At 40.3% G+C, this 26,367-nt stretch overlaps 1 protein-coding gene across 1 annotated transcript in view; it reads right to left on the bottom strand.

The window, feature by feature from the left end:
• Positions 1–26,367, bottom strand: part of dock9b (dedicator of cytokinesis 9b) — a 57,496-nt gene that overhangs the window by 24,270 nt on the left and 6,859 nt on the right. The window contains exons 2-11 of the mRNA XM_062414729.1: positions 13,985–14,101; positions 8,202–8,291; positions 6,707–6,789; positions 4,547–4,616; positions 3,808–3,903; positions 2,978–3,112; positions 2,487–2,661; positions 1,554–1,609; positions 502–576; positions 231–371 (exon numbers count right to left, since the gene is read on the bottom strand). Coding sequence (XP_062270713.1) covers positions 231–371; positions 502–576; positions 1,554–1,609; positions 2,487–2,661; positions 2,978–3,112; positions 3,808–3,903; positions 4,547–4,616; positions 6,707–6,789; positions 8,202–8,291; positions 13,985–14,101 — 1,038 coding nt within the window. The remainder of the gene's footprint in view (positions 1–230; positions 372–501; positions 577–1,553; positions 1,610–2,486; positions 2,662–2,977; positions 3,113–3,807; positions 3,904–4,546; positions 4,617–6,706; positions 6,790–8,201; positions 8,292–13,984; positions 14,102–26,367) is intronic.

The raw sequence follows: 26,367 nt of genomic DNA on the forward strand, positions 1-26,367 counted from the left end.
TGTGATCTTCTTAACTGATCTAGACCTCGCCCTCATTTGCTAAAAGGACATTTCCCGGAATTACGCTGCAAGCATGCTTCCACACTTGCAAATGCATCCAACAGATGTTTGCTTCCATGTGACACCTTCTATAAAAGATACACTCTGTGATTTTTTATAAAGATACACTCAGCGATTTTTAATAAACACCTTCAACTATATCTGACTGTTTGTTTTTCATTGGAACATACATTAGTTGTTGGCCCATCTTCATTCTCTGCAACACAGCCCTGCAGGTTGAAAGACAGGTCATTACAGGTGACCATGACCCTCTTCCCGAACTTCTCTTCAAACTGCCGCACGTCTGGCTCAATGCCGGAGAAGTCCAGTTTCTGTGGAAACAGGTGCTGTTGTCAGAAACTTGACATATTCACAAATATGCAAAAAAAAAACATGAATAACGAGGAAAAAGGAGCTGAAGTGACTGATATACAGAATGCACGGGACTATTATCTCCATCACCTGTGTGTCAGGGTCCAAAGTAAACAATTTCAGGCGAGCTTCACTCCTCATTTTGGACTCAATATCTCTGGCAGTCTGTTAAAAAATGCAATAAATGTTATCAGCATCAAAAGAACTTCATAATTTGCCTCTCATTCACACACAAACACACACACACACACACACACACACTCATGTCATGAAAGAACTCATTTGTAAAAAATACTCCACAGCCCAAAAATATGACAGGTCTTAGACTTATGAAATGCTATCTTGTAACATATTTATGTGAATTTGCTTATTTCCACATCTGGCAGATACAGAGCAACATTAGCATTCATTTGGAGCTGTGTTCTTTGCGACCTGATGAATGTAAATCCAATATCAATATCACCACGAGCAACCATTTACATTAGCCATTTTTATCCATTCTTAATATATTGAATAAAGCGGCTTTAAGTAGAGGTTGACTATGTAAACAAGTCCATCAAACGTCAAAAACAGAATTTATCTATACCTTCTAGAATGACACATGGTTAGATTTAGGCACAAATGACTGGGTTAGGGTGAAGGGATATCATGGTTTGGGTTAAAATAAGTTTGTTGAGGTAACTTAAACAAAAAAACATATCATTTTTAGGGATTTGCTGAAACACCTGACACTGTCAGACAGTCCTGTTGTGAATACAGCAAATGACAGACTATGCCAGTAAGGGTTTATTTTCAGATTGCCACGTTCCACTACTGCACTCCTGTTTAGCACCAGAGTTGGCCTCATCTGGCCTCTACATTTGAAAGCCATACACACTATTCCAGATGTTTGCTTAGTTAGCACCAACAGGAAAATGTGGCGACCTGGTTGCAGGAAATACAGCTGTTTAGCTATTCTTCTTAAGCAAAGCTCCCATTAGGGTACAGACCGCTTGTAAGGGAAGTCACGTGTGACCTCAAATGTCTAAAGCAGCTCTACAACGTGTGGACTCAAAAGCATATCCATATGTTCTTGTTGTGTGGTCACACATAGGTGGTGAGCATTGTTTAACATGTTACTGTAGATTGAAAAAACAGGCTACCTGAAAGCTGTCTTGAAAACTTCCAGAGGAGAGGTCTGTTTTTCCATGCTCCTCATCTGCTGGAGACATCAACATGAGCTCTGTTAGCAGATGTAATTATACAGAACATAATGATGTGTTGGTCTGAGCTTCTCTATGAAGGCGGAAGGAGAGTTATATAAGACTGAGTTGATAGTGATAATAAAGTTGTTTATCATGCATGAGTCATTTTCATGAGAAAACGTTCAAGATCAATTACTCCACGGGGAAAAAACTCACTCACTCACTCACTCACTCACTCACTCACAGGTGCTACACAACAAGCATCAAAAGACATGAAGGCAACAAATGCAAACAATATGAGGCAGGCAAGGAAATACACGCACAAATGATTGAGCTGTTAGGATAAGCAAGCACACTTAACAAGAAAAAGAAAAGAGAAAAAGGATAGACAAAAGAGACAGAGAAGACAACAAAACAAGAAGAAATAAAAGGTATAAAAACAACACAAAATGAGAGAAAACAGAATAATTTAAAAATGCCTTTAAAACAAAACCCTGTCCTTCAAATCATTTAATGGAATAATGTCCAGAGCGCTCAAATCAAGCATGGCCATTAACGTCGGCTCCCAATCTGATTATGTACTATTTTTAGCTACCACCCACACAGATGTTAGAGTACCCATCAAATTACAGCCTGAACTAAGAATTCACACCCACTGAACACTGATAAAAGGAGCACTGACCCTGTAAAAAAAAACTAAGACAAACCTGTTTTTGGAAGTTTTACACTACAGTTTATATTAGTTTAACATTTTCAGCAATTATGCTTCAACAGGATTGTGTCTAGCTTCATAGAACTATGGTGAATAAAAAGAGAAGTAAGATTCTGGACAAGCAAGATGTGATAGAAGTGAATTAGGCATACGACATATATGCACAAGAAGACACACACCGTCATGCAGGTCGCCGTTCCTCTTCTCCTGCATGGCTTGTTCAAAGCTGCTGTGGAGAATCTTGTTCAGGGTGGTGATCCACTCCTCCATCTCTGCTTCAGTGTCTGCAGCCAGCAGGAACTGGCTCTTATCCTGCATCTTCAGCTCAAAGGCAAACCGGCGCACTTTGCTGTTCTGAAAGACAACAATAAGACTTTATACATCCCATTTTGGTCCTTTCGAAAATTTTAATTTGTGTTCATCTGCAAACACTAAGGTTGAATACTTTAGCTAACTGGAATAAAGTTGTTTTATTATAAATGAAATAGCTGATAATTGTCTTGAAAAATCCGCTTTATTAAAACCACATATTCCTGCTCCTGAGGTGCCTTTAGAGGCCTGCTCTTTACAAGAGGCTCACACTTGACTATAGGCACACTTTCATTTTTCTGAATTCACTTTGTGTGCTATGTTTTCAAAGGCCCCAGCGCGTAAGACCTTTGTCTTTTACCTGAACAACCCCCATGCACGAGTCAAGGAAGATGGTTCCTTTGGGTTCCTTGGAGGTGTTCTCGTCTTTGTAGAAGTTGAGGTTGTAGGATCCATCTCCCAGCTGAGCCAGATGGAAGTACCTCCTCTTGAATGACTAGAGGATGAAAACAGAAAATGTAAAGAAAATCCCAAATGGCCATTTTCGCTCTAAAAATACCATAAGGGTGGAGATGGAGCATGGGAAAGCTCAAGGGTAAAATGAAAAAGTACGTAGTAAGTTATAGGGTAACGTGATTTCCATATGTGAAGAAAGACAAAGACAAATGTTGTAACAAGGTTCTACTGCTTACTTTAGATTTGATCTCAAATAGACCCCATCATCAGTAAACTCCCCCCATTCAGCAATTACACTATAATGACACTATAATGTAGTTGTAAGAAGATAATAAAAATAATAATAGTAGCAATAATACTACTAATAATAATATATTTTAAGTGTTACTGAATGTATTTCTTGACAACTGTAACTTCTATAACTATAGATGATGTAAAGTCATAACTTCTGGCATACATTTAACACCTTAGTTAACACTTAAATGTCTTCATATATGCTTACAACTACATTAGAGTGGATTATAAGCATTGTATGAAGTGTTTATATATTGGTTATGAATGCTAAAGTAAACTGTTACCCAATCATCTTCACCAGAAAATAATGTACTAGCATATTAAAGTCAAAATCACCACAGTCACTATTAACAGCATTAGAAAGGGATTGTGAAAGGATGTGTTGCCTTTAGGGGTTCAAGCTGTTACTGTTACTGTTACTGTTACTGTTACTGTACCCACCCGCATAGTCACACTGATTGCAATGTTCATGTTGCCTTTGTACAGCCAGCCATGTTTAGACACTCCTCCCTTCTGAGATCCGAGGGAGGCTGTGTCCTGCAGAAGGAGGAGATCAAAACACACACAGAGATGAGAATTACATTCATTTTGCTCTGAGTTTTAAAAATCTGCTGACAGCCCTCAAGGCCGGGCGAGAAGAGACGCCCACGTCGTTGACCGCCTGAGAAGAACGCTCTTCATTAAGATCAACAATAAGATCAACACTGCACTTCTCTAATCTCAGGGGGGTTTGAGCTGTGACGGTGTGTCCATTAAAGGTCACCGGCTCCTCGGTTAATCAATGCCTGAAGCAAGGCAATGATTGGGGAGGGATGTGCTCTTAAGATACTACAAATGTCATGAAGATGTTAGCTATTCTTGGAAACAGAGACAACAACTAAAGGTTGGCTCGCAAATGAGAAATGGAATTAACTAAATGAACAAAATATTGGGCAATAAATTAAAAGACAAGTGTTTGTGCTCTGTTGCATTTCCTGAAAATTGATGGCACTGGGTTTAGCATGCATGGCTTTGAGAGAGGTTGAACCCATTGCCCTATAGAGTCATTGTTTGATACTCCTGGTGGTTTTTTAAGTGGGCAGCTCTGCAGATGAAGTCCACCGTGAGAAGAGGATGGGAGGCTACTGCAATTTAAGCTCTTATTTAATAGAAGAAAAAAGGAGCATTTAGGGATTCTTACTTCATCTTTGTCCACATCTTCATCCACCTCAAACAGGTGAGCTGCCAACTTCTCAGGTCTCAACACCTTACTGAAAGGAAACAGAATACACAGCTTAGTCATTAGTTAGTTTAACTTCAAATTCAACTTCAGTTCACATTTCAGGGACATAATCCAAGGAGTGAGGAGCCAGGAGACGCTTAGTTTAGCTTAGTAAAAATGGACAGGAAGCAGGTGGGAACAGCTGGCCTGGCTCTGCTTTAAGTTTGAATGTAACTCCCTGTAAAACCACAACTTTTCATTTTAACAATTCAGCTTGTGTATGGATTAAACAAACACGATATAACATGTTAATTAGTAAAGTTATGATCTTCTGGCTATAGCTTCATATTTAATGTATGTATGTATAGATAAGAGTGTGGTATCAACTTTCTATTCTAACCCTGAGTAGGAAAGTGAATAAGCATTTTTCCTGATTATTCTATTTTGAGCTTAAGTAGAAATCAGTTTAACAGTGAAATTAGGATAGACCAGAGTCCATAGATAAAAGATGGGTTTTAAACTTAGGTCTGAAAATCAGCTGGCAACTGTGTTTTGTAACAAATGAAGATATCTCACAGCTGTCGTTTGTAAGCCAGAGAAAAAGTGTACTGCAAAAATTCATTCTGGATGTTATGAAGGCATGCACATACACAAAATATTGTCCTTTGTATTAGACAGTATGGGAAAGATCTTGTTTGTGTAACATAAATGAGATTTGATCATATGTGTGACTCTGAAAAATACACACTTATTTTTTTAGAATCCAAACGTTAAAAATGTTCTATTTTTTAGGGCTACTCAGGTCAGGAACGCTTGTTCTAGCTTTACAGGACATCACTCATCGCTTCTCTAAGTACAGCTCAAACCCCAGACGGACAGCCTGCCCTTTGACCTTTACAAGACCCAGCGTGCTCTCGGGAACTACTAACATAAACAGTCTCAAGGCCAACGCCAGGACCTGAGTAGTTTTACTCTACGATGTTTTAAACATGACACACAACATCTGTAAAGTGCATTCTTGTCCTTAAGGAAAGTGGCTCCACCAAGGACACATGGATGTTATGCATTGTGGGATTTCCTTTAAACTTTAATGATATCAAGCAACAGTGGTCCCAGAATAGCCCCGCTTATCCTTGGTAAAAAAAAAAAAATGTAGGAAGCTCTCTATTGTTGTCGAGCAACAGCTTGGAGCCTCCGAGACAGAGATTTCCGTGTTTCTAGGCTTCTGGCTAAAACATTCACTGGGCTGTAAACAAAGGGCACTGAACACAATAAGATTTACAATACAGCTTGAAGGGCTTTTGTGACATGGTGTGCTACAAAGTGTACAAAGCAGACAACCAGTGGACAGCTCATGCATTTATGCATATAAAGCTAAAAAAAAAAATGCTAAACAGAGAATAAATACACACTGAATTCCAGTGTGATGTTAAGTTATCGCATTTTAATCATCAGTCTGAATTTACTTATCTATTAAACTAATGTAGTTTAATAGATGTTTTATTTATTGAATTTAAAGAAGCAGTCATAAAAAATAGATTAAATTATGGTCAAAATGAAAGTAGCAGGACTTCAATTTTACTCCTTATTATGGGCCGAGACCTACAGGATGTCCTTATCTTTCAAATGCCACACCTCTAGCCTGTAAGACTTTCTGTTATACATTTGAATCTCTCCTAAGTTAACCCTGGTGACATCACTTTGGCATCAGCAGGGTTATTTTCACAGACTACACAAATCTCCCTTCAGAGTCACAGAGGACAGAGGAGTAAAATCTGTCTCTTTAAACAGGAAGATGTCTCACTTTTGCTGTACTGGTTACTTTCCAACATAAGCTAATTTGTGTCTTTCTCAAGAGAAAACATAGTTAAAGTAGTATTCACTTATATTGACAGATTACTTTTAATAAATCAGATCAACTCAACTGTTTCTCAACAATTCAAACAGAAGAGGTAGCAGAGACCTTGGCTGCATGAATACAGCTTAGTTTACTGTTCACTGTAGCACTGTGATGTGTCTTTTTTCATTGTTGGTGAGCACAGTCCACTCCTAAATCACTTTTACACTAGTCTGAAGGGTCTGTCAGGACACTGGTCTAAACCACACATCTGTCAGTCCAGCTGAAGCACACCCACTCACTTTGGGAGCTGACGGAAGTCTCCAGAATACTCCTCATATTGGTAATTGACCACGTGCCAGTCCGACTTGTAGGTTTTGATGCACTGCAGAGACAGAAAGGGAGGAGGAGGGTTTTAACAAAAGAGAATATACATACATGATTCACACACAGACAGGCTCAGGAAATATTGTTGAACAGCATTACAGAAGTGTGTGAATTCAGAGAGGCACTATTACTAGGCAACCATTAAACCATCTTCCTCCATAGTACAATTTTCCTCATCAGAACTTACACCTCCCATCAGTGCCAGAATCCCACTGGAGGACAGCGTATTTAAGGTCAGAGTTTTATTATGTATAAAAACTCAAAATGTCTCTCCGGGCTGGACTTATATTACAGGAGAATCAGTGAGTTCGTTGAACAACAGTATGTAATTGGGACTGCAATTATTCCTGGGCTAAGAGGTGGACAATCCCAGAGGAATGTGTTCTGGACAGGATTACAGTCACTGACCATTGGAGGTAATATTAAAATTACACCACCTCGCTGAGAGAAATGAACCCTGTCTGTATAATTGTGCAAGTTCAGAGCAATGTAGGAAGATGTGTAGTCTCCATGTTAAAAAAAAAGTGAAATGATTCTTTTCATTTTTAAAATCAAGTCAGTCTCATATGTCTTAACAGCAACTGCTGCCTAAGCTAACAAAGATTTCAAGAAGTTGGAGGTACTATCCTGGATAAAAATGTCTCCTTTTTCATTACTGTTTACTTTGTGATATTCCAACATGTGTTTTAATATCACTTCTGCGAATTCATAAAATACACATGTTGAGTGAGGCAAGGGGGTCAGTGAAAAGTGGAAAAATGAATTAGAAAAAAAGAACGTCCGCTCTCTATAAGGCCGCACAGCTGCTCCAGATGTGGTTATGATGTAATTCCTGGCTGCAGCCATGGGGGACTATCTTCTATCGGCCTCTATCAGGCCGCACCCCAACCAGCTCGAGCACACTGTTCCTCCGAAACAACATGACGTGAACCACCAATGAACTGTGGGCTCCATCTGTTGCAGATCCAATGCATTGTCAGGAAACATGTGAGGGTGGAGGACACAAATGGAAGTTCATATAAAGGCTAACGGCAACATCGTATCACTTTTCCCTTGTTCGTAAATCATGTGCGTAGTCAACAAACATTTATCTTTCTTGCTAGCTTACTCCGAAATCTAATCAGCTCTGCTTTATCCATACATCGTAAACAAATCAGAATAAATCCTCAGCTGGATTCAAGGCTGAACGTATGTGTTTGATGGGTCTTCAGGGTGTGAGAATCAGATGCATTATCTGGACAGAGGTGAAACACCTGTGTTTTGGTGGAAAGAGAGAAAACCTGGCTGCGCTCCAACAAAAAGGATAGAGCAGGGCTTTGGTCACAACAGTGATGTTGAAGCTCAGGCCAAAGATGTTAGGGATGAAGAATGGACAAAGCAGGCCTGCGTCCAGGTATGTATTAGTTTTACCTCTTGGACAAACAGCGAGTGAGCTTCTTTCTCGGCAGTCTCTGGCACGGTGGAGAAAAGAGTCCTGCCCTGGCGCCTCAGGGTGGAGATCTGAGGAGACAGACGGAGAGCAGGCATGAAAAGCAGAGTCATACAAGAGATTGGCACAACATATCCATCCTGCTGGTGTTTTTATGCAACAGAGCAAAAAAATCACTCACACTACGGACTCATTTCCTACTCTGAGTACATGTTTAGTGTTATTTTTACTGCTCCTCATGATTACCGGTATATGAGATTTTATTGAACCCCAGAAGCCAGTTCTCTTTGTACCTGACTTCAAAGGAAGTCCAGACACCAAGTTAAGCTAAAACTGGCCTTCTGGAGCTGGTAGGGATCAATGACCTGCTCAAGGACACTTCAGCAGGGGCGATGCTACATGCTAACCAGATGGTCAAATCACATCACATTCTCAAAAAATAAAACTATAGTTTGACACTTGACCCACATGAGAAGATTAATACCACTATAATGTCTGCTTGCTAAATATAAAGTTGACAGGCAGCTTAGCTTAGCAATTTTGTTTTTGGTATGGGTTTTACACATACTGTACTAAACAAACAAGATGATGTGGCGCTTCAGCTTCTTTTAACCCTTGGACAGATCTAGGCTAGCTTTCCCCCCCTCCTTCCAGCCCCTCCAGTCTTTATGCTAAGCTAAGCTAACTGGCTCCCTCTTCGCTTCATATTTGGCGTACAGATTTGAGAGTGGTATCAATCTTTTCATCTGAGTCTTGGCAAGAAAGCTAATACACTCTTCCCTAGTAATGGGGAAATGCAGCTTTCTATGTCATTAAAAGGTTCTTTACATGTATAGCTCCAGAATATTAACACAAACCTCAAAATCCACTATTAAGCTTAACATCTCCAGTATTTCCCCAAGTACAGAACAATGCCTTTAAACAAACTTGTAAATCTAGTGTAATAACTTGAAAGGATGTGGTCCTTTTGTTCTTTCACACAGAGAAATAAATTTCAGCTACTGCAGAGAATCTTCTGCAGCCTACCCTTATTCCACTCCTAATTCTCCCCCCCTGCCAGCCTTATTAGACAGATACAGGCAGAGAGAAGAGAGCAAGAATCCATAGCAGAGGAGCAAAAGGCGCCTCGGGGCATCAAGACAGTTGGCCTGGCAAGTCTTCCAAGCTATTGGACACTGCGGACGCCATTGCTCCCACTTAGTGTTCTGCTTTTTCTACTCACCCCACAAAGATGAGTAGGAAACAGTGGCACAATGACCTACTTTTGTCATAAATCTCCTATTCTTACATTGGCAAGCAGTTATTGAATCTGTGCCCTCATTTGTCACTGTTCACTCTTGGAATAGCTATTAAGAATGTGTCAGTAGCCTAAATTGAGCTAATATATTCAGGCCTGTGTAATCTGGACATCTTAAATCTTAAATATATACTAAATATATTATTAATCACTCATACTGGTGAAAACATCTGCAGTGAGGAAAATTCAAAGTTATTCAGGCCAACAGTGGAGCGGTTTGGCTGCAACAGACTTGGATTGTTCTCCATGAGTAGTCTGGACAAATTGAATTGACTTTAGCCTTTCAGTTTGACATTTTGGGAGATTTGCTTGTTTGCTGTCTTGCCATTATGAGAAGATCGATACCACTCTCATATCCATCTATTAAATTTATAGCTAGAGCCTGCAGGTAGTTAGATTAGCTTAGCCTAAACACTGGAATGGAAGCACAGAGAAATAGCTAACCTGATGTCAAACTATTCTTTTAACTTTGCTGGTGTGTGAGCAGAATGAGATAAAACTACAGTGGCTGAGTTGCTCTCCATTCGGTCTTTATAAAAAACTGTTCCTTTTTGGGTGAATGGCCAATTAGCATGACACAGTATGACACTTTTCACATACTTCGGTTGTATTAGCACAGCCTTTAGGCATTACTTCCTATTTCTCAGTCTACATTTAACTCATTTACTCAACACCCACAAATTGTCCATTTGACCATTCGCTCACAGGAGACTTTGACCAAAGCGCAGCGCTGTCAGTCAACTGTGAGCAAGAACTGCTGGCCGCCAATTAACAGCATTCCTTTCACAGTCATTAAACCGGGGCTTTGATGGCTTCCACTGGGCAGAGCAGTGAGTTCCCACAGGCAGTGACGCTGCAGGGCAGAGAGGGTTGATGCCAGGCATTAAATTCCCTAGCATGGAGATATCTGGGTAGAGTGGTTAGAGACAGGAGGGGAGAGTCAGGTATTCCCATGTTCTCTTTCTACTTTGAAAGATGAAAGTGAATGTGGAGTGTTTCATCTGCACATATGTATGGTTACATATGTGTGCAGGGGTAAAAATGAGAAGAATGTTGGCATGGTCAGTATACCCCGACTATGAATTAAAATCTCAGAAAAGGTTGGATCTAAAGTATATTAAGGCTACACTTAGTCCAATATTGATTCACAGCTCTCTCCGTATTCTGCATGAATGTGCAAGCAGGGGAAGTTAATCCATAACTCAACACTTTACCTCCTTTTACCTCCTTCCACACTGAGGCCCAGCTCTCTCTCGCACACCCAGTTACTGCGGGTGTGCAACTGTATGTGTGTGTTTGTGCGTGTGCATCTGTACGACACACACACACACACACTAAACCCATATGTCTAGCTGGCTCCCCCCTTTTTCCTCTCTAAGCCCAGTGATGTAAAACATATGGCAGGTTAGACAGATGGACGGACTGGGTTGGACCAGACACACACACACACACACGCACAAACACAAGCACACACACTGAGTCCTGGGCAGTTACTAATGGCTGTGCGCTGCAGACGGCCTTGTAATGAAAGCCACTCATCATTTACTGATTGTGAAATAGTCTGGAAGCAGACTGTACATTGCAGATTTCCCACTGTATACTGCTGTTTCTATGAATTCACAAGTGTGTCTATTTTTTTCCTCTAGCTTTATTGCCTTAATTTGACTGTTGCAGTATTATCTATGCTACCCCAACCAAATGGGATTAGTGTTGCTTAGAAAGTTCCTGGGGCACTGACAGTTTGAAAATGAGATTGTTTCATTTAATAATAGCAATATCCTCTCCCACCCACAGTACCATCCTATTAAGCGCATTCTCATGAAGATATGCATTACTGTACTACTAAGGGGTTTAGATGTGCTAGTAGATTACTTATGGATTACCAAATAAGATAAGGATGCTGCAGCCGTTAAGTAAATATCATACATGTATCATGGTTTTGTATAAGAATGATTTTGTCCCAAGCTTTTTGACCCATATAAGCAGTTGATCACTGTAACCGTGATCACTATTAGTGTTTTCCACTGTATTATACTTCTATAAAAACGGGTCATAAATATACAGCTTAATTTTTATTGAAGGCAGTGTGATTCGTAAAAAGCTGTGTACTGTACTTTTTAGAAAAAGTTACTCAAACAGAGGGAAATAGTGCAGATGTTAGGGACTATTTTAAACGGTGGATTAATACACATTTGGTGTTGGTGTTTCTGGCAGCAAAACAGTATATGTGTATGTGGAATTAATTCAAAATAAACTACAACTAGCTGCATGTGTGTTTTATTTTCGCCAGATGAATTGAGGAATGATAAATATTTGAGCATGACTTCAGCCTGTTTTCTTCTTGTCTCCTAAACTGGGGAGTGGACCCGCTGAGATCCGTCTCAGCACCATGGTGATGTAATGTTGACACAGCATTCGAGTTCCTTTGAACAAAAGCAGCAGATCTTCGTAGCATGTAAATATTTATAGGACTGTGAAGCAGTGGTTCAATATGTAGAGGTCAAATCTTTGACCAATTTCACACATGGGCTCACCAGGTGATATCATCATTTGTTTATATCCTTGTGATCAGCTGTCCTGCAGGGAGGAGAAACATCAACCACGTGTAATACACACTGGATTCTTCTCTGATCATGAACTGGATTGGGTTGCACCAGTTATTCAGGAATCCATTATTAAACTTTTGCATGTAGTTCTTTCTAAGTTCATACTAATTTACCAAATCAAGAAATGTCCAAGCTAATAAAAACTAGTATTGCGTAAATTCATTGCCATGACACCACTGCTGTCCAAAAGCAATCTACAGTATAAACAGAGTCACTGTAGCATTGCCATGCATGTAATAAGAGAGCTGGATATTGTGCAGCCACCCAACTTTCCTGCCAATTTGTCCTAGTGGCCAATTGCAGTACTATAACTTAAAGGCACCTGGCTGCACAATGTGGAAGTGAACTCAGAGTTTGTACTTGGCTCATGCACTCAGTGAGCAATTTTAATTAAAGTGAATTGGTGCTATCTTGTAGTTCAGTGTCTGGTTTTTCTAATACATCCATGAGCATCATGAGCTGTAACATAACTTCCAAAAATAGCAATTTTATGAGGCTAAACAATATTTTAAACTTAATTGCCAATCTTTTGTAAATGTAGAGATATGTGTTTAATAGCTAGTAGCATTCATGAACTTTAGAAAGAGCGGGAAATATCATATTACGCTAATCAATCAATACTATGTGGTCATTTAGTTTAACTTTACTAGCATGACTTTGGGTTTTGTGGTGTATTGTGTTAAGTATGAGACATGTTATTTAAAATCTTCCCACTGAGCAACTTTCATGAAAAAGGTCTGGGGGTTTCAGTGACCTCTGTCAGTCATATAGCCCCTGTCCTCCTATTAGCCCTCATAGCCCTTCCTCCTCTGTCTCAGCTCTTGCCTCACGAGTGCCTGCCACTCAAGTGCTGCAGCCTTTTATGAAGTGTTGACTATGGAAAGTGAAATCACACTGCTGCTAAAATGGCATACACAGTGCTGCTACATTCCTACACACAGCTTCCTTCTACTAGCAGTTCCAACAAGGTAGGTAACAAGACATTTCTCAGAGAAACTTATATTCTAGTTATTTTGAAATAATATGTCAAAATCCTTACTTTATTTCCACACGCCTCACCTACCTCTGCCTAACTTACTGTTTTTTTCTTACTTTAAATAACCTGCTGAAGATGAGTGCTGTTTTCAGTTATTCGTGTAGGTGGGAAGTGCAATGCTAACATTACGGATTACATAGTGACAGCAAAGACAGGGAGGGTTTCCAGTCATGAAAATATGAGAGCAAATTCAAACCACAGTGTGTAGTGACTACATTGCATTCTTTTCTGTTGAGGCTATACTGTCACTGGAGAAATATCTGCCTGTTACATGATTTGAAAGTGAAACTGGAAATACATTTCCAGGTGATTCTTAAAGCTAATATAAAATCCTGGTAGTCACTGGATTTTGAAAATGCATCTTCTTTTCTATAATTTGGCCAATCAAGTGTAATTGCTGGGTCAACTGGCCTGCTCTTATCTGTATAAAAAGATTTAAATCTTTATATTCATCATCATATAATTACCTAGATGTGAAAGGGGTCACTTAAAGTGATAAACCCACAGGTAATTAACATAGAATCTGAAAGTCTCTTCAGCTCTATGGCTGTATGGAAGCTGTGTTCAGCTAAAAAGCCCAGATAAACCCTCTGTACATTACCTGCCCAGCACTAAACAGCAGACTAAGAAAGTCAGCAAGCTTGTGAACAATGTGGAACAACTAAAGAGTCAAATATTTTTCTCAGGAGTTGGTGGAGAACAACAATAAAGCTAAATGGCGAGTGAATATTGTACTTTAATTCATCATGTGACCAGAAACACATGGAAGCTAAACCAAAATCTACCTACAGGGATCAATATATATAATATATAATTGCATCTTACCTGGAAGTCCTCTTGGGGGAATTGCAGCATGTCCCTCAGAACATCACTGATGATCTGGGTCTTCCTTTGTATAATTACATTCTCATAGTCCAGAGGCTCTATGATCTTTGGCTTCACCTAAAGGAGCAGACAACAGAATGGGATCAGCTAGCAGCAACATGTGGAAAAAAGTCAGTTTTTATTCTGTTCAGCTGTCTTCGCTTTTCTTTTAATGTTTGTGGTCATTTATTGAACTTTCTTCCACAATAACAAAACCACACACAGTTAATAACAATGTTTTTTGACTGAGCGCATGGGTTGTGGGATGTGTTACAAAAAAAGAGTCTGGGGTATTCACACTGTCTGGACAACAAATTGCCATTGTTTTCACACAGAGTGACTGGCTGACAGCTACAGCGGCTAGATAAGGGTAGGGAGGGATGGATGGATGGAGGAATGGATGAGCGAGTGTCTGTGTGTGACATTGTACCAGTCACTATGTCATGAGCTCACGTGCAAAACCTTAACTAAGAGAAGTAAACAGTGGTCCTTGCAGCTCTATCTCTCTGCTGACAATTTCCAGGAATGGACAGTACCTCCCCAAAACCATTGCCCACTGCAGGAAGACATACAGTCTAAACAGGATTCTTCATTCCATTGTAAATCCTCATGCTACATCATAACAGAGTACGCTTTGTAAGCAGTGATGCTTGACATCGGGTAAGATAGTGGAGCCTAGTTCATGATCTCGCAGAGATTAAACTCACTCGTCGGCTGTAACATTCCACAGAAAATACCCAAGAGATTCCTCCAGCATGTCCTCCCTCAAGTAGAAAACCGATATTCACATATGACAGACATGTGTAGCTGTGTCTGCATGTTAGGAACATGAGGAAGTAAACAAAGCTTTGATCTATTTAAAGATGGACTAACAGAGTTTTGTTCGGAATACTTCTTGACAGATTGTAAAATTGAGTTGTTTTGTCAGGGAAGTAGACGACATAACATACATTACAGATGTGGATTTTTTTATGCACAGTTTAAGTACATTAAGGACAACTGCATATGGTTGTGAATCTAAAGCTTTCCTCCCTTCCATTCTTTTTGCTATAAAGCATCTCAGAATGACCAGATTTATGAATAAAAACGAGTACACTGATTGCAGTTTGACTGACATGCCATTAATAATTATATTCTCCATTTATGGTTTGGTTTTTAAATATTATAATAATACAATTTCATAAGCACAAGATGAGGTCTTCAAATTGTTTATTTTCTCTGACCAACAGTCCAGAACTCCAGGATGTTTGAACTGATGAATGTTTGGTAATTTTAGATTAGATTTGCAGGTCAAAAACAAAACTTAAACCTGATGGTGGTAGATGAAAAATCAGAGGATCACCAAAGTTGTTACGATTCATCCTGAGGGGAACATGAATGTCTGTACCAAATTTTATGGCAATCCAGGGATCATCAGAGTCATTAGACTACATCATCTAGAAAGCATGAATGTCTGTCCAAAGTCTTGATCCAGTCCATTAAATTTGTGGTTTCGGACCAAACCGGCTCACTGACAGAGTGACAAAATATTAGCGAGCGTTATCGATCATTTTTTCTGTACATTTCTAAATAGTTATAGTTCCCTGGACCGAATGTGACTGCTAGGCGTGACCATGATCCAGATTATTTGGATTTGCCTTTGGTTTGGTTCCAATGAACACATAACAATCTGGGGCCAATTAAACAGACTGTCTGACCATAGATTTACATTTTGATTCGTCCAACCAATCCTCCTGATGATGTAATGAAAATATCCCTCCATATCTCTCAGAGGTTGGATGTAAAGATCATCTGATAAGCAGTAAATCGCCGACTCTGATTTCCAACTGGATAATTGCCATTCAGACAGAAGGTAACAACAAGCAGCTGTGAACTTTGATTTGCCTGTAATTATCTCACATGACTATATTAAATATAGCCAGGTATGTGATGATAAAGGTAAAGTTAAAGGCTAATAAAGATGTGGATGTTATTATACCCTGTAAAGGTAAAACTGACTAACTAATGAACTTATAGTCTTGATCGCTGATGAAAAAACTTAATCCAATCACCAAACATTAAGAAAAATAGTAATAAAGTTGTCAAATTTGGAAAAACCTTAATTTCTAGTACTCAAACAAAATGTGGTTTATGTATTCTTGCAGGTAACATCTCAAACTAGTGAATCTCTTTGCACCAACTTTACAGTCAACTTGTTAAAGTCACTCTCTCTGACTCTGAGGCACAGGAACAATTAATGAACAAAGGGAACTACAAGTGCTCCATTTCCTAAAAAAAGATCAACATTCAACCCCCTGGAGAGATGTACCCTGAAGCTGCTATTTCCCATATCCGTCCAACCCCTTTTTAAAAAGGGATCTTCAAAGCTGCCTTTTTGAAAGGGAACCGACGAGATAAAAAACCCAACTTCGAAACAATCAGATAAGTTCTATTTAGCTGGCAACTCCCAGAACGAGATTGAAGTTGAGATAAATGTCAAGCTCTTAATGTATTTCAATGTAAAGGATGGTACAGCACAGACTTACCGCTGCCACCTGTGACCCAGCCTCCACCTCTGCCTCAATCTCAGCCAGGCACTTGTACTGCTGTGGAGATTCTATCACCAGCTCCCTTTGCCTGCCTTTCCCTGTCCGGCCCTGCATGATGATGGACCCAAATCCTGTGTGTAGCCTGTGATCAGGTATGAGATTCACTGCACACACACAGCCATGACAGAAAGTTGCCTGCGGTGTGTGTGAAGGGTTGTGAGAGCTTTGCCGACGTCCAGTGAGATTCCCTCTGTACTCAATCACACAGCCTCCCTCTCGCTCCCTTTCCCTCTCTCTCTCTGTCTGTGTCTCATCAGGAGGGTTGGGCCCCTCCCACCCTCACAGCTGTGCAGCTGTGATACTGTGTGTGGATATGTGTGTGTGTGTGTGTGTGTGTGTGTGTGTGTGTGTGTGTGTGTGTGCGTGCGTGTGTGTGTATGTGTGTTTGTATGTACTGTACAGTATGTGATTTGTGTGAGTGGGAGGGGATGAGAAATCGACCACTCCCCCATTAAAAACTTAGAAGAGGCCTAGGAATCAAGCTGTCAACTGCCGGCTCCACCTGCCTGTGCGTGTGTGTGTGTTTGTCTTTGTGTGTGTGTGTGTGTGTGTGTTGAAAATAGAAAGTGGAGGAAAGAGTAGAGGAAAAGAGGAGATGAGACAGGAGTAAAAAATAACTGTTACCAGCCACACTAACAGTATTTAGACACTCAATCTGAGTGGATAAAGTTCTACTCCCCATTGATATTTTGGTGTGCTTTGAACTGTTCCTGCGCCGTATCCGCTGCAGCAGGCACCCACAGCAGGGTCTGTTAAAACACACATCCCCTTATCCGGCACTCGGGCGCAACACACACTCGCACACACTCTCCTGCTGCTCCAGGAACAGTTCTGAGTTGCCCCTTGTCTCTCAATCCAGTCAGCATTCTCTCTGAGGGGAATTGCTCGCCTTTAATCTCAGCGATGGAGGCGCCTCAGCTCAGCTGTTTTCTATCGGAGAGTGTGTTTCAGACTGATGACATTTAAAAATTTCAATGAGGAATTAATCTGGATAAATGTATGCTAATCCTGTTTTTATTTTTTCTCTCTCTTATGAGAGAACTAACTCCCAAACCACGCCTGTGTTTACCAGCCACTGAATCTTTCTAACTCAACAAGCATGATTAATAACCCCCCCCCAATTATCTGTATGGGTAAAGAAGTTTGGCCTCTCTCGTGCACACAGAATGAGATGGAGAGAGGAGGGATGTCAGGAAGAGGGGATGACATGACTTCAAAGGCTATCATCACTCCATTGCAGTTTCAGCATCATCGCTCCTAACAAAATGTAGCACAAAGGCGGGCAAGGTTGTGTGTGTATGTGTGTGTGTGTGTGTGTGTGTGAGTTTCAATTTTTGTAACCCAGGGTTCTCTGATGTGTGAGACACTCTGCATAATTTGCATAACTTGTTTTAACTGTACTCGCTTCAAAGAGACTCCCTGAAATGTACCATTCAGAGAAATAACTTGAAAAACACAGGAAACTCCTCAGAGCCAGTGCAATAAGATTATTCTTCTGTGCCAACAGGGTATCTGAAAGGGGAAAACGCTTTATGAGCAATGGGCATAACCTTCATGACCATGCAATGACCTGCAAATAATAAAGAAAAAGAAAAAAAAACAACAATGACTTTTCCTCTAGCATCACAGATTTGATATGAAGTGTCTTACACTGGAACAGACACATTTGGAACACTTTCATGTTGGTACTCTTTTCATGTTAGCATACTAACAGGCTAAACTAAGATGGTGAACACATTATACCTGCTAAGCATCCGCATGTCATTGTGAGCATATTAACATGCTAACGTTAGCATGTAACTCAAAGCCCCACTGTAGTACAGTCTCACAGAGTAGCTAGTGTCACAGTCATTTAGTAGTTTTTTTAATGTATGAAATTGTAGTCCTCACCTTTAGTTTGTATTTAATGCTAATTAGCTAATGTTTGTACGCTAACGGGCTAAACTAAGATGGTGACAACAAGCACGTTATACCTGCTAAACATTGGCATGTCACTGTGAGCATATTAACATGCTAACGTTAGCATGTAACTCAAAGCCCCACTGTAGTAAAGTCTCACAGAGTAGCTAGTGTCACAGTCATTTTGTAGTTTTTTTAATGTATGAAATTGTAGTCCTCACCTTTAGTTTGTATTTAATGCTAATTAGCTAATGTTTGTATGCTAACGGGCTAAACTAAGATGGTGACAACAAGCACGTTATACCTGCTAAACATTGGCATGTCATTGTGAGCATATTAACATGCTAACGTTAGCATGTAACTCAAAGCCCCACTGTAGTACAGTCTCACAGAGTAGCTAGTGTCACAGTCATTTAGTAGTTTTTTAATGTATGAAATTGTAGTCCTCACCTTTAGTTTGTATTTAATGCTAATTAGCTAATGTTTGTATGCTAACGGGCTAAACTAGGATGGTGACAACAAGCACGTTATACCTGCTAAACATTGACATGTCACTGTGAGCATTTTAGCATGCTAACGTTAGCGTGTAGGCAAGCTCAAAGGCCCACTGTAACTGAGTACAGTCCCACAGAGCCACGAGTGTGACTGTAACTGTGTGTGTTTTTTAAATGTATGTTTTTATAATCCCAACAAACTCACCTTTACTTTTTTAATGTTAATTTAGCTATGGTTAGCATGCTAACATGATAAACTAAAATGTTAAATGGCATAGAAATATCGTCATAACGTCTACAATTTTGCTCCCGGACCTTTTTTCCATGTCATACCCCTCTTTCTACTTTGCTAGCATGGCTATGCTCTTCTTCATAATATATAAATAGCATAGTCATTATCTACTTTGTTTCCTCTTTTGACACTGTAGCATATACCAGAGATAAATATGATAAATGTTAGGAATTTGGTGCCACAATGAAAGTGCCTGGCTATAAATCATCTGTATTGTGGTGTACAAACTGTTCAGAATTAGAGTTGGAAGCTGAGATTCAACTATTTGGGCAACTCAGTATTCTGTATCCAAATCATATGCAGGTGTCTAACTTGACTTTCCTCTGGCGTCAGTGTCATTCTGACTGCTGACTGTACTGCATCACTGTGAGCCTGCGGAGGCCTCAGTGACAGCGTCACCAGCTCAGCGTGATAATCAGCCTCTTGTCAAAGCTCTGGCTGCGCTGAGGTCATCCTGCTTCATTCACCCACATCTCTGGAGCGCTCTCACGCCACCACGCTTCCTGGAGCTATCGCTGGTACCGTGCCATGAATGCGTGTATGATGGGTGAAGGCAGTGCAAATTAGTTTACAAGGCCATCTGCGAAAGAGCTCAATACACACAAAAAAAAAAAAAGTTGTCAGAGAGAGAGAGAGGGTGAGCATGAGGGAGGAGGCGGTGGGGAAGGATGTCCATTTGTTTTTACACAGCTTGAACCCATTAGGACATGTGAGCCTTCCACACCCTTCCCAAGAGGCATACATGCATACGCACACATATATAGACGTAGAGCGTCACACAAGCCTGTGGAGAATTGCATAAGGGCAAGTTGATGTAATGTTTGGGAGCCGACCATCGCTACAGGCGCCCTGGAGAGAGAAAGTGTGAGGGAGTTGCCTGTAAATAAGTGAAACTTCCCCTTGGACTGATTCCCCTCCAACACATGCTACACACACACAGACATGTAGTAATCACATGAACGTTAGCTTGCTGACCCATAACTCACAGATGTAGTTCTACCCAGCTTGAATGATGAGCAAAGCTCTCTGTGACAAGCACAAAACCTAAAAACGTCGTCTCTGGTGTGTCTTGTGGTCGACACTGTAATGCTGTAACTCCAGGTAATACCACGGAAAACATGTGGGACAAGTTAAATATGATACGTGAGAGGGGAGTTCCCTAAGACTATGATGTCAGAGCTCTCGGAGGTGCTGAGAGCGCGGCTCAAGACTGTAGAGTAACATCAACTGAAGCAGAAAGTTCCTGCATAGGATTATCCCAAAGGAACAAAATGAAGATGCAAAATACACACTCACTCACACACTCTCTGAGATTCTTTCAGCCTCCACAGTCTCACTGGAATGTTACGAGCTGGTCTCAGTGTGGTAGGGCTTCCAATATTGTATTATGCGTATTTTACAGTATATAATACTTTGTATTGCGTATAGCACAAATAGTCCATTTAATTAAAATATGGAATGCTAAATTTATAGCTTAGAAACTTATGGTATTTATATTACACTACAGGTACATGACAAGTATGATTGGATGATTAATCAACAGAAATCAATCAGCAACTATTTTGATAACTGGATAATCATGTCTATAACTTTTCAAGCGAAAAGGCCAGATATTCTCTGGCTTCAGCTTTTTAAAATCATTTTCTTTGTCATATGTGACAATCTTGTGTAATTTTTAGGTGTTGGACTGTAAATAAGACAGAGACCAAACTAACTAGCTTGCTGACAGTTAGCAGGCTCGCTAGATGAGAACAACAAGCCATGAGGGAGTACACACAGACTGACTAGCATATTGGTGGTTAGTTTTCCAGCTATATTGGTATACTAACCAGCCTTGCAAGTGCTTACATCACCATACAAAAATGCACGGACGAGTTTCATTCCACCACTTTTAGGTGTGGCCCTAAAAACCTATTTTCTCAACTAACTTCTTACTATCAGCATTGTGGTCTTAAATACACACACTTTTTTTTGTTAGTTATTTCACATGAGGAATGACTGTTTTTTCTCTGCTCTTTTCACTGCTTAGAAAGGGATGTAAAACAGTTGTGTTACATGTTTTCACATATACATAATATTAGTAGATTAGCTGAGTTTTTGACTGATATATGTTGGGTGTATATAATACTAAAGGGTGTTTTAACTCATTCAACCTGTTGATTGCTGCTTATTTAGTCATAAATACTAGGTGTTTCAAACACCTACTAGCACAAACATATCAAAGTCAGAAGAAATAAGTACATAGGCCTAATGTATGTTTTCTAGATTCATAACTGATGGAGTGAAATCTCATATTCACTTTTTTCAGTATATTTTCACTCTTAGGAAGTTCAGGAAATCAGAAATGGCATTTTGGTTCTAAGTCGGAGGGCTCAGTCCTGGACGTTTCCTGTGTTTTCCAGCTTATAAATAGCTATCATTTGTACATTAATGGAAAGATTTTTCCACTGCAACTGCACATGTAATTGTTTTTTATGGGAAGGGTTATAAGAGGCCAACCACAGCTTAATGCTTGTAAAGAAAGCACTGCAACCAAAAGTGATAATGGTTTATAGTGAATGTCCTTGACTCACAGGCACTACCAATCCTACTTAACCCCTTCTCTATTGATTGTCTATTAAATCTCTTTGACTTAACACAGGGCAGGCTGCTAGCTAATGGAGCTAACTGGAGGGAAGCAGCCTAATGTAACAGTGCATAAATCCAAGTGGAAGAAAACACTGCTGCAGATGATGATAACAGCTGATAAAGGAGACAGAATCTCACCCCCATCGCTCTTTATTCTATTAATGTCACTTTAATAAAAGGCAAAAAAATGCCCCAAAAAATATTTTAAAAAAGTTGAAATAATCTCTCACTCAGTGTAAGCAAACTCATGCAAATTCAGGAAATTACTCATTTCCTTGCAGCCAAGTGGTAAGCTTGTGATGAGCTGCACCACTAATTGTGTGATGGGGGGCAATGAAAGATATACTCTTCTTCTAAATCTAGCTCCTCAGGGGAGTCTATTAGGGGGGTTATTAGCCAAAATTCTGCTGATCTGTGCGCTAACTCATGTTTAATCCGATGAGTCTGGCTCTCTCTTTAAATTATTCATTATTTTCTTTAACTGGTTTTCAATCCTAAAAACTTGATCTTACATGTATGTGTGATATATGTGTAAAAATAGAGTAGACACTCAACCCAGAAACAGTTCATTCTTTGAAATTAGAATTTTCTGCTATGATCCGTTCAGAAATACTGAATTCTCCTTGTCACATGGGGTAAGAAATACACTTATCCACTAATCTTGAGTTGTGAACACTGTCTCACAATGCTGGTTAACATCATATTAAACTGGAGAGAGAGCACTCTTCTCTGCAGGCATATTTTGTTTAATTAAAAGCACAGCTGATCGTAAAACGGAGGAAAACGATTGTGCGCACATCAGCAAAAAAAAAAAGCTTCTATTTGGAAGCGGCTTTACCAGAGCTGTGGTCGGCATCCAGAGTTGAGATCCCCTCAGACTCACTGTTTCCTCCTCTTCTTCCAGAGCTCCCAGCTCCACCGCCCCCTTGATGTAGCCACAGTTCCTCTCGAGGATGGAGCGCAGCCCCTCCAACAGAACCACGCTGGTGGTGCATCCCATGGTGCTGCCGAACGCTCACCGCCACCATGCAGGAAATATGCACCGTATATGGAAAGCTTATTTCTGATCTCTTCACCTTAGTTTCAGCCCCAGGCAGTCGTGGCAACTTCACTCAAAAAAGTTGAAAGAAACTCTCAACCGTGATCTCTTCCACATCCAGAAATTGTTGAAATGCACCTTTAAAGATCCACTGCTCCCTAAAAGACCTCTTGAGAAAAATCTGTCGAGTATCAGTTCATCTCCCGCAGCTGTGGAGGATTTTTCAAATCACTGCGCTTCCCATCTTCGAAAGCAAATCTTGAGCCTTAGCGTGAGGAGCTTCTGGGTCGCTGTGCGCGAGGGATGGAGGGATGGAGGGATGAGCGCGCGGAGGAGAGGAGCTGATCTGCTCATTCAGTTGGAGCAGGGCGTCGACTCTCCTGCCTCCTTCTGCTGGGGGATGAGGATGCTCCGACGCTCCCACTTTGCTCTCTCGCTCACTCCTTTTCACTGGTTCGCTTTCTTTCCCTCTTTCTCCAACCTTGCCATCTCTCTCTCTATCACTCATGCCTGTCACTTTCACTTCTCCTCTCTTGCCTCACCCTCTCTGTCTCTCTCCCAGCGGGTTCTCTCCCTCCCTCTGTCTCTGTCTCTGCCTCTAGCAGCTTAGTCATTTCTCTGACTCTGCGTGCTTTGTCAACAGTAAAAGCAGATTTGTTACCAACAAAGACACACATACACACACAGTCCCCCCCCCCCCCCCCGCCCCCCCCCCCGCCCCCCTAACACACACACACGCAAAAGCGGCTGCTGCAGACAATGTTTTACTCTCTTTCCCCTCCTTCCTCTTTCTCCCACTGACAGTGAAATTACAAGGGATGCAGTCATCCCTCTGATGTCATTTGCATGCACTCTAAGACATAAAAAGGAATGATTTAAATGTCTTGACCCATGTTGCCAGGCCCACAGACGTTAACACCTTGTGGGACTGATGCGTCATAGGACAACTGGGACAAACCTGGCATCCCTGCGTAAATCATCATCCAATTAACATCACAGCGTCCTCACTCTCTCCCCCGAAGCTAGGATGTTTGCTGAAGGACACGAGCTGCTTGGTGTTGGTCTCATTTAAATGCACATATAAACAATTCTCTGAATGTTCCTCCGCTGTCTCCACCGGCTGGTGTAAATATTTCATCAGTGGTTGACACACTCACCTACTTTTAAGTGGATGATGCAGCAAAATGGGGAGAACGAAGGAGACTCTTATATCATGGCTAATAAAAATAACAGCAGAAAGTTGATCCTGTTAGTTATCATTCCTAGACTGGAATTTTTTAAACCTGCAATAAATATTTTAGGGCTACTTGAGAGCTAGAAATAAAGTGTAAACACAACATATGGCAAACTTGTTAGGAAAACAGTTTCCTGTTTACACATCCAGCACATACAAGAAACATTAGCATTCACTTGGAGCTGCTCATCTGATGAATATAACTCTCTTTTTAGCTCTGTTTTCTTATCCAATAACTATCAATGGGAATATCTGGCTCTTTGGCTGCTAAATTTTTATTAGAGCCAGACCGATATATCAGTTAACTGATATTATCAGCCGATATTGGCCTATCACAGATATATTGGTATTGGTATATATGTTGTCTGATATGCCCCGATTCTTGTTGTTGTTATATAGGCATCATTTTATGTATATGTATCCTTTTTTATTATTAATAATCATTTATAATGATTAAATTCCCAGTGAAGTTTAGTGTTTCAGTCATTTTATACAATAAATATAGTTAAACTGTAAAATATCACAGCCTCCATTGCATATCTTTGTCACAAGTGTTTGACAACCACATTGCAAAACATGTGCTTTTTATGTACATATTCTGTATATATAAGATTATTATAGAAACTAAAACATTTTTTAACTCCCTCATATTGGTATTGGCATCAGCCCCAAAAATCCAGTATTGGTCGGGCCCTAATTTTTATCTAAAGGTTTTCTTTTCTTGTGACAAGTTATAAGTAATTTTGTGTAAAATTGATGAACTGCCCCTTTAAGGTAGTTAACTAGTTTGTTACATTGCAGTGTTCTCAGGCTCATTCAAAAAAAGCCTCAGCAGTATTGTCTGTTGGCTATTCCTCAAAAACTGCATTAATGTAATGAGATTCAAACTGCATCCCACAGTGCACCCAATAGCCTTTTCACACAGACCTCTACAAACCAGAGAGACATGGCTCCAGACCACTAAATGGCTTTATCAGAATAAACATCCACAAAAGACATTTATCAGTTGTTTCCATGTGCTGCTTAGTCATGACAACATGGGTACAGAGGGGTAGTGGAAAAGATCAAATCCCCTTCATGCAGGAGAAGCAAAAAATAATGCTCTTCTCAGATGCTCATCTGAAAATTCACAAATCATTGCAGGGCACCCTTCCTCCATCATAAATTCTCTCCATAAACTTTGACGTTATGGTTTTTGCATTGGAGCGAAATGTGGATTTTTTTTGGGTCCGCTTTTTAAATGTGGTGAACCCTTAACATCGCTCTCTCTCGTTTCTCCTGAAAAAAGCAGACAATAATTAAATACCGTATGAGAGATTAAAGCCGGTCTCCTGGCAACAAGGCTGTTATTTCAAAGGAAATAAATACACAGAATTGAGGGACATTTTTTGGTGGATGGCAATCACTCATGCCAATAGACGTCAGCATTTTTTTTTTCTCACTGCACAAGTAGCATAAACCAAATAAATCAAACCAGACATGTGTAAAGATTTATAGGGTGAATGACTAAATGAAAGCCTTATTTCCAAGGCTAATGAATGTGAAAGTGCCACACATAAATATAAAAAGTCAAACATACTAAAGAGAGAAAGAGAGAGAGCAGAAGTATTTGTCTTTACATGTTTAAATACTTGCAGGGTGATCATTCTCCCTACAGCACCTCTTGGATAGAGTGCCAAGATAGAAGCCATACATCACTGCTGCCCCCTACAGGCCGCTCCTGACACTGCAACAACACTGAAGCTTGATGACTAACTGGAAAAGAAGCCAGGCGATGCTTCTAACCTCATGTTTTCTAATAGATTTTGGGAACGCTTCCCGTGAATCAAAGCAAACAGACACTATGCCATGTGAGCTTGCAAGGCTGTACCAAAGAACAGAGGGGGCATGTAATCATATAAGCTTTGTCCAAAACATACTGTAACGTGACCCGGAGAGCATGCGAGGCAGAGCGATGATTCAAAAGACGGCGTGGCGGCCAAGTTTCATTGCAGTGGTTTGATGAAAGGGAGAATGGAAAAACTATCCACGCTTTGTTTTGCAAAAATGGGACTAAAATATTTCATCTGATCTTGTGATTCCATAGTAATAAAAACTATTGTGCCATTTAATAAGGAACCAAACTTCTCATTAGAGGTGTGAAAATTCTAATTGTGAGGATTTTAAAAGC

This window comes from Scomber scombrus, chromosome 24, assembly GCF_963691925.1.
Source record: "Scomber scombrus chromosome 24, fScoSco1.1, whole genome shotgun sequence".
NCBI classification, from domain to species: Eukaryota; Metazoa; Chordata; class Actinopteri; order Scombriformes; family Scombridae; genus Scomber; species Scomber scombrus.